Below are 9418 nucleotides of genomic sequence, written 5' to 3'. Positions count from 1 at the left end.
CTATTGGGTTTGGTAAAATGAACTTCGACACCTTCTTCTCTTAAAAAGTCCTTTACGTTTACGGAATTAAATTCATTATCAGTTATAAATAGTCTAGGCTTCCCTCTCATAGCGAAGTACATTCGTAAAGTTTCGACGAATGTGATGCTATTTTTGTCTTCTAAAAAGAGTGCTACTGCGAACTTAGAAAATTTATCAATGAAGGTCATGAAGTTGGGTTTTTTAATTGTGTAAGTATCTCGGTGTACTACTTCGTTAGTATCCTTGGGTGTTTCTGTTAAATGGAATTTCGGTTTTATTGGCTTCCTATCGTATTTAGTTTGGCAGCATATATCGCAATTGTTTATGAATTTGTGAATAAGCTGTTTTAGATTTTTATAGTATATGAGCCTTTTTAATCCTTCGTAGTTTTCATTGATGCCTGAATGGCCACTTTCTGTGAAGTCATAGTTTTTAATATATCTGAAGGCTTCATCTTCATCCCGCATGTCTTTGGCATGATGTGAGCATTTGAAGAATTTTATTCTTCCATTAAATAATTCTATCAATTTTTGTTGTACGGTATTATATTCACTATCAGGGAGTTCGGAAAAAATTCCTACCTTTCCTGATTTCAGGTATCTTCGGAAAATGTCAGACATAAAACCGCTATTTATATCATCTAGGCTGATAAATATTTTCCTTTTCCTGTCGATTATTTCTATCTCTTGATTCTTATGCTCGGTTAAAATTATCTGGGTATGGAAACGGTTGACCACTGTATCCAGAACGGGAAAGTGATCATTGATTTCCTCTTCTTGGGAATGTATTGTTGCACAAGTGCTTATGTTGTCTATGTTATCCTCTACCTGTTCATTTGATTTTGCTAAGTAGATTTCACCTGTATCATTATTTATTCTACTTAGGAAATCGGCTAGGGTATTTTCTTTACCTTTAATGTAGCCGATATTGATATCGTATTCGCCTAGTTTAAGTATCCACCTTTGCAACCTTGGATTGATATCCTTCCCTTTGTATTTTGTCTGTAGCCACTTGAGTGGTTGATGGTCGGTCAGTAAGTCAAAATTCCTACCATAGACATAGGGCCTAAAATAGTTAACTGCTCATACTATAGCAAGAAGTTCTTTTTCTGTGGTTGAGTACTTTTTTCATGCTCATTCAAGGTTCTACTTGCGTAGCATATTGGATGTCCTGCTTGCATCAGTGCACCCCCTATGGCATAATCACTCGCATCTGTGACGATTTCAAATTTCTTTTTGAAGTCCGGGTACTTCAGCACCGGTGGAGAGGTTAGTAACCTTTTTGATTTATAAAAGGCATCCATGTATTGTGTATCATGGACGTTTACTTTCACATGCTTCTTTAGATACTTCGTCATAGCTTGAGCTATTTTAGCGTAATTTTTTATGAATTTACGGTAGTATCCAGTTGCTCCTAGAAAGGATTTTATCTGTTTTGCTGTTTGCGGCAGCTTGAGTTTTTTGAATTGCCTCCACTTTGGTGGGGTTTGGCTTGACTCCTTCTGTGGTCAAGATGTGTCCTAAATATTCTGTGCTTGTAGCGAAGAAGTTACATTTATCGATTTGAATTCTAAGGTTGTGCTGTCTTAATCGATTGAAGATTTTTCTTATATTCTCCATGTGTTCTTCAGCGGTTGTGCTAAATATAAGGATATCGTCTAAGTAAACGACGCAAATTTTATTAATGTAGTCTCGTAAGACTGAATTCATTAGCCGTTGGAAAGTGGCTGGGGCATTTTTCAATCCGAAAGGCATACGAACAAACTCGTAGTGTCCTAGTGGTGTGGAAAATGCGGTTTTCGCCCTGTCTTCTTCTTTAATAAGAATCTGGTGAAAACCCTTGGCCAAGTCCAATGTTGTAAAATATTGGGCTCTTCCCAATTTCTCTAGTATATTTTCAATATTTGGTATGGGAAATTTGTCGCTGACCGTAATGTCGTTCAAAGCTCTATAGTCTATAACGATGCGCCATTTCTTTTTGCCGGATTTGTCCACTTTTTTTGGGACGATCCATAGTGGAGAGTTATAAGGTGAACAACTTTCCCTAATGATACCACCCAGTAAAAAACACGATTACCACAGAAACGAAAGTGGAAACGAGCTAGGCGATGGGAATCGCTTACCGTTTCGCTTCAAGAAGGCCTTATTTTAACATGGGCATGTCATTGGAGGTAAGCCCTTACCCGCAGCATTACCTTCAAACGAAGGGAGAACGCATGGATAAACAGAATCCAGAGAAGCGATCAGAGAATGCCTTACAGAGAAACTAATGTAGAATGCCTAGATAAGTACATACTTATTTATATTAAATTGAAATCAGAAAATGTCTTAAAAGGTTAAAATTAATTAAAATTTTTATAAATCAGCGTACATATGTATGTATTTAGGTATTTAGATTTTCTTTAAAATCGGTATGTACATACATGCATATTTAATTAAGCTTAAAACTGTACTTCCTCACTCTTGTACGTCACTTCATTGACTGCCTTCAACTTCGCTGCAAATTGAACAAAGCAAAACATGATTTATATGCGAGACAAATTTCCACAGAAAGTAACGGTAGAAAAAGAATTTTTGGATATTCATTCCATTTTTCAGCTGACTACGATGCAGCATTCTACTTTGCATTCCCCGAAATGAAGCAAAGAAGCGAAACGAATAAAATATTGTAGGACATTCTACTTTGCATTCCCCAAAATGAAGCAAAGAAGCGAAACGAATAAAATATTGTAGGACATTCTACTTTGCATTACCAGAAATGACGCAAAGAAGCGAAACAAATAAAATATTGTAGGACATTCTACTTTGCATTCCCGGAAATTAAGCAAAGAAACGAATTAAAATATAAATATTATAGGACATTCTACTTTGCATTCCCCGAAATGAAACGAAAAAGCGAGATAAATAAAATATTGTAGGACATTCTACTTTGCATTACTGGCAATGCCTAAAAGAAGCGAAAAAATTCGAAGGCATTATAACGCTATGCCTTCTAGAACATGTTACCACTAAAGGCGATTACCGATTTTTTGCTGGGCATGTTCTAACATCTCTTTCATTTGATTGTTTATTTCTTCTTCGTGGATTTGAGGGTAGCGATAAATTTTAGAATATACGGGCCTATCAGTTGTTGTGATGATTTCGTGTTTTACCTCATGTGTATGCGAAAGTCTTTGTCCTTCCTGAAAAAATAAGTCACCATTGTCGTCTACAATTGTCTGTAATAATCCTCTAACTTCATCATTCATATCTTCACGTAATAGTTTTTGCATAAAAGTGATATCTAGCTGTGTGGTCTCGAGTGTGTGTATATCCTCGTAACTATGTGGACAAGTACCTACAAATTTAATCCTTACATTGTGGATTTCGATGTATTCGTCTTTAAGGTTAATGATTGCGTCCATTGGTCTAAGTATATTTTGTCCTAGTATCCCGTCGAATTTTTTGTCCTTTAGGTTTGTCAATTTCCAACTCATAAAGTTATTTTCGTTAAATTCTGTTGGTAAGGGTGTGATAATTTCTGTATTCACTCCTACATTTCCGTCTAACGTTCTAAAAATCAAAGGTTTTGTGAGCTTTTGTCGTTTATAGTTTGGAAGTTTGTCTTCCCCAAGGAGAGATGTGTTCGATCCTGTGTCGATTAGGCATACTATCTCATCCTTGCCTATGTTTAATCTAACTAGCGGTAAGTTATGGTGTTGGCCGGAGACCGAAAATTTTCACCCTCTTCGTGAGTGGCTTCTATGTTATCTACTTCCATGGGTTCAGTTTTATATACACCTGAATTTCTACTTGTGGTATTACTTTGGAATCGCCTACTCTGTTGAGAATTTCGGTTGAACTGTCCAGAATTAGCTTTCGCCTGTTTGAATTGCCCTGAAGGGTTGGAGCTACTTGCTGGTCCCTGATTACTGGTATTCTGCATATATCCTGGCTGAGAAGTATTTTGTGTTGAATCGTATTGTCTATTATTCGAAGCTAATCTATTTGACCTATTATTTCTGTGGTCGTATTTCCTAATCATACCTGTCTCTTCTAGCAAGTAAAATGCATCTCTAAGGGAATTTTTATTCCTACTGTAAACTATACTTGCTAAGTTAGGATCTATTCCATTCAAAAACGTTTTCAGGATTATTGATTCATTTACACTTGGTGAAAACTCGACAGGCTTATTATTGTCCTGGTCGTATTTAGTGTTAAGTTTATCTAGTATATTTCTTAAATTATGATAATAATCACTTAAATTATTATTCTTGGTACTTATGGCTTGATGGTATAAATTATGATAGGTTTCCTTGATACCAAAGTTCCTTATTAGTTCCTCTCTTATCGTGGTCCACGATGGCGATTGTCGCAATGTTCGTATTGCATTTAACGCCGCTCCCTGGATTTTTGTTCTGATATACCGTTGGAATATGAATTCCTGTAAGGGTCGATTCTCGTTGAACAGTGGAAGGATTAATTCGACTTCCCTTATAAATGCTGAGAGGTCGTACGATTTATCGCCTCTGAACTCTTTTATGCGAGACGCTTCTTTAATGAGCTCTGTTACCGCTACTGGCAAAGGTTGATTGTTTTCGGTCATATTGATTTTTTTTATTTTTTTTTTGGTCTGATATTATATCCTTGAATTTGTATTATTTGGAGATCTTCTTTGCTTTTTATTTCACTTGCTTCCTTTTTTTTATTTCACTTGCTTCCTTGACGTTGGTATTTCGCTTCCTTCTTTGATGTTGATATTTCACTTGTTTCCTTTAGTTTTGAAGGATTTACACAATATGCGGTTTTTAAACCGTTTTCGTATTTAACTTCGTTTAATAAGGAAGTTTTTAAAGTTCTATTTTTTTCACGATTGTATATGACTAATTCTTAAGAATTTAGTCCTTTTTACTTTTAACTAATTTTCAACTTAAGTTGAAACCGGTTCGATATCAATTCTTTTGAATTGATTTCCGAGATTTATTTAAGGGAATTCTTTAGAATTCACTTTTCATTGAATTTCACAGTTCTTTAGAATTGTGTGGGTGGAGTCCTTCAGGATCTTCCCGGTTACTCAGTTTGTGATTATTTTGATAATTCACTTCACTTTAAGGAATTCTTTAGAATTCACTTATCTCTGAGTTTCACAACGGTCCTTAAGGGTGCCGTTTTAGGTTCTATCAATTCTTCGGAATTGATATCCTACCGACTGCGCCAGACAAGGTTTGCAGCGTGTCGCAAACTAAAAAAATATTTTATTAGCGTTAAGACGCTCTTTATTGAGTAAATGAAATTACATTTCTGAATCTAAAAAGTTCTTACAAGCTATTTTATTAACTATTTAAGCTAAGTCAGCAAAATTGGTTTGTTTATTGTTCAATTGGAATTATTGGCAATCTAAAAGTGTCGTTGCACTTATTATTACTTCTTTATTGACAAATTCTTTATTATTGTGCAATTCGATGGTACAATGCACTGAAGTATTTTGTTAGGTGTAGCGTTACGCTGACCAGTCAACCTCAATTCGGTTTTCTGTTGGAGTGGAATGGCCAGGTGACGTAACTCGCGCGCGCATTGCTAAAAGTCCGCTTGACATCGACGCATTTTACCTGACTTTAGGCTATTTGCTATACTCGGCGGTACAACGTCCACTGCCGCTCCTGTGGCGTTTCGCGCAATTGGAAAATTAGTTGCCATTACACGCTGGGTCATTGTGAGTTCGGAAAATGGTTTACAGTGCATAACAAAGCACCATAAATGTATTTATTTTTGGAAACGTAGTCTGAAGAGGCTCCATATTCTCAACATATTTGTACTGCATATTAGGTGATTTCCTTAAACCCGTAGAGCTGGCAAACTTGAAACTCGAAATTATTTTTCTAAGGAATCTTAACATACAGTCAAAGTTTCCAGACTTGCGAGATTTTCGAGGCTTTTTCCATTTCTACGGATTACCATCTCTGCAGTTTGCTACTACTTTTCGTTTTTTCAATATTTTAACAAATTTTCTCCCTTTTTCCTTTACAGATGCGGGCCAAGGACGCGTCAACCAATTGGGTGGTGTTTTCATTAACGGACGTCCGCTGCCCAACAATATACGCTTAAAGATTGTCGAAATGGCCGCCGAAGGTATACGTCCGTGCGTAATATCCCGCCAGTTGCGCGTCTCACATGGCTGTGTTTCGAAAATTCTCAATCGTTACCAAGAAACCGGTTCCATACGTCCTGGTATTATTGGCGGTTCTAAGCCGCGCATCGCAACACCAGAAATTGAGAATCGCATTGAGGAGTATAAGCGCCAAAATCCAAGCATATTCTCGTGGGAAATACGTGACAAACTGATACGTGATGGCATATGCGATCGCACAACTGCACCTTCAGTCTCGGCCATTTCCGGCTTGGTGCGTGGACGTGATGCCCCCGGCGCCGAAGATGATGGCCAAAAGACCAACTCCAGCTCCGAACATTCACACAAACAATCTGATGAGGAAGCTTCCGATTGCGAAAGCGAACCCGGCATTGCTTTGAAGCGAAAGCAACGACGCAGCCGCACCACTTTCACCGCTCTGCAGCTGGAAGAGTTGGAACACGCCTTCGAACGCACGCAATATCCGGACATTTACACGCGCGAGGAGCTGGCGCAGCGCACTAATCTTTCCGAGGCGCGCATACAGGTGTGGTTTAGTAATCGACGTGCGCGCTTGCGCAAACAAAACACCTCTGGGCCGTCGTCGATGAGCGGTGCCGGTGGTGTTAGCGGCATGGCAGGCGGCCCCGGCGGCAGTGGTTATGTATCCCATCAGTTTCCACCCGTTGCTGCTGCCGCTGCGGCGACGAATAATTACGCCGCGGCTGCGGCAGCCGCAGGCATGTTGCCCGCCGTTTCAGCGGAAGCTACGGCAATGGCTGCGGCATATCAGCAGCAAGTGTACGATTTCTATGCAGGCCATCCCGCGCCAGCCGCGGCGGCAAATTTATCGCCGAGCACGACCGCAGCAACGGCTGCGGGTACTACTTCGATGACACCGCCACATCAATTTTACGCTTCCGCTTATAATTTGCCGCCGCATAATTTACTAGGCGCTGCCGGTGCGACTGTTGCATCTGCGAGCGCCAGCGCGCAGCACGGCGTGGAAATAGGCGGATCGCTGCATGCACAATATCAATCGATCTCGCCGTTAATGCGCTCCAACAGTAACAATACCAACGACAACCAAACGAACTCGTGTCAAAGCAATAGCACGCACCATCTATCTTACATCACAACAGAAGCTGCGACGGGGACGGCGCAAGCGATGTCATGCGACGAGAATCCCAATGCATCGGTATCACCAGCTTTCGGCGCTAACGGTAATAGCAATGGCATACAGCTACCGCCCACCCCCAATAGCTTAACAACCGTCAATGGCAACGATCAGCACAATGTTAGCGGCAATATTGCTGGCCATGCGGCGTCCGCTGTTGAGGAATTTCAAGGCACATTAAAGGCGGAGACTCAGCAAATGCAGCATTTCTATACCAGCTGGAATGCATCAATGACACAACAACAGAGTTCTTCGAATGCTACTAACCTCGGCGGTGCAGCAACACGTCCCACAGCACCACTCTCACCAGAGGACTCGTTGAACTCGAGTTCATCACATGTAAACGAGGCGTCGGCAGCGGCGGCGCATATGATGTTCCATCATCAGCGTGACTTTACGCATAATCACTCGCAATGCGCACCACCGGCGCAGCAATCTTTCCACGCGCACCCGCATGCCCATCATCATGTCGCTGCTGCCGCGCAATATGCCTCATCACATTTGAGTTTCCATCACGGTTCGACGCCGGCCGGCAGTATGGGTTCCATGACAGCGGCTGGCAGCTCGTCCCACTTCATGCAGCAGAATTTCGGCTGTGCAGGATTCAGCTCGCCACCAAAGATGAACTATCCGGCTGTGCCACAGCCATTCTATCATTCCTGGTACTAAGGCCAATTTCAAATGAATATTTAAATGGCACTTAAGTTTAATTGTGGATTGTTGTTTAAATGCCATTTAACTTTCGTTGGGTTTCAGATCAACTTCGTTTAAATATGCTAAACAATTGGCAGCACTGCTGCTTGGTCCTTGAAATTGTTGTTGCATTTGCTTGTTTGTTTACATTTTATGCTGAACAGCTGATTGTTTTTTTGGTGGGATTTGGTGGGATTGATCAAACAACCTACCAATCAATCTTGGTTGTTTGGTACAAACACAGGGTTGCATATCTTATATTTAAATAGCCGATATTGGCCATTTAAGTGCAGATTAAATGTATGATCTTAAAATGAATAGTGGAAGTTAATCAACAATCTCTACTTAAATAGGCCATCTGAAATTGGGCCTAAGTGGATCAGCGCTGAGTGGCGGTAACGGAGCATATCATAGTTTATTTTATATGAAATGTATAAGGCAGTATACTATATAGTATTTATTATAAACTAGTTCAGATAATGAGGCTTTCGTTCTTCATAGTCATCTTAGTATTGTAAATAAATAATGTGTGCAGAAGTATTATTATTTGTATAAATAGACACATAGATAAAATATAAATTTCGTAGCTTAATAATCATAGTGGAAGGAAAATCGACTTCGTTATGCCAATGCGTTTGTTTACCGTTCAGTGCGGATTTTCAATCAGCAGAAGCCTGCCATAAAATATTGCGTACTCGAAGGTTTGCTATTGCCTGGCGAGTAGTGACCGTTAACGTGTACATACATAGTAACTATATATATATCTTTAATTTTAAGATATCCCTTTAAACTTTCTTCTGCCACCTTTTACATGAGAGCGAACTAATGGAAAACGAGTATTAAAGAAAATATAAGTGGAATTCGCGCTTCTGTGTATTCGTTGTATCTTGCGTAAGTGTAACTGGACGAGCGTGTGATTGTTGTTACATGTGCATTTATTGTACCGCTAGCAACAACAAATTACACGCTCATTCAGTTAAGTGGCTGTTAAACGTGGCAAGCGCCACGTCCTTTTACTTTTCAAAAGTCTCTCAAACTCAGGTATTTCCAAACGGGATTGCAAGAGCAGTTAAACCTTGCATGTAAATTGGCTTTCGAAAGCACTTTCTATTTCTGAAAATCAATTTTTCCGATACTACTTTTTGTCTGTTTATACGCTGAATGCAGACAAGCCCACTTTCAACTATGTTACCAGACATTTTTATGCTTATGACAAAATTACTGAACTGAAAAATTTGTTATAAATGCTCAAATGCGCACAAAACAATCACAAAGTATCTAATGCTTTAATATTTAAATTGTTCATATCAGGAGAATACAATAATTACAAGTACATATTTTTTTTAATGTGATTTAACATTTTTATAATCTTATATACACTCTAAAAAGTGCATGTAAAACTACTACTGAAAAGTGTTTATT

At 39.3% G+C, this 9418-nt stretch overlaps 1 protein-coding gene across 1 annotated transcript; it reads left to right on the top strand.

Moving 5' to 3' along the window:
- The first annotated feature begins 5725 nt into the window (after window positions 1–5725).
- LOC118755552 (segmentation protein paired-like) lies at window positions 5726–7972 on the top strand. The gene is made up of 2 exons (XM_036490383.1): window positions 5726–5735; window positions 6027–7972. The coding sequence occupies exons 1-2, from the start codon at window positions 5726–5728 to the stop codon at window positions 7970–7972; spliced, it is 1956 nt and encodes a 651-aa protein (XP_036346276.1).
- The last annotated feature ends 1446 nt before the right edge of the window (window positions 7973–9418 follow it).

Source organism: Rhagoletis pomonella, unplaced genomic scaffold (genome assembly GCF_013731165.1).
Source record: "Rhagoletis pomonella isolate Grant_MI unplaced genomic scaffold, Rhpom_1.0 Rhpom_scaffold_06550, whole genome shotgun sequence".
Taxonomy (NCBI): Eukaryota; Metazoa; Arthropoda; class Insecta; order Diptera; family Tephritidae; genus Rhagoletis; species Rhagoletis pomonella.
The sequence above is the reverse complement of the archived record's forward strand: the minus strand, read 5'-3'. Positions and strand labels throughout refer to the sequence as shown.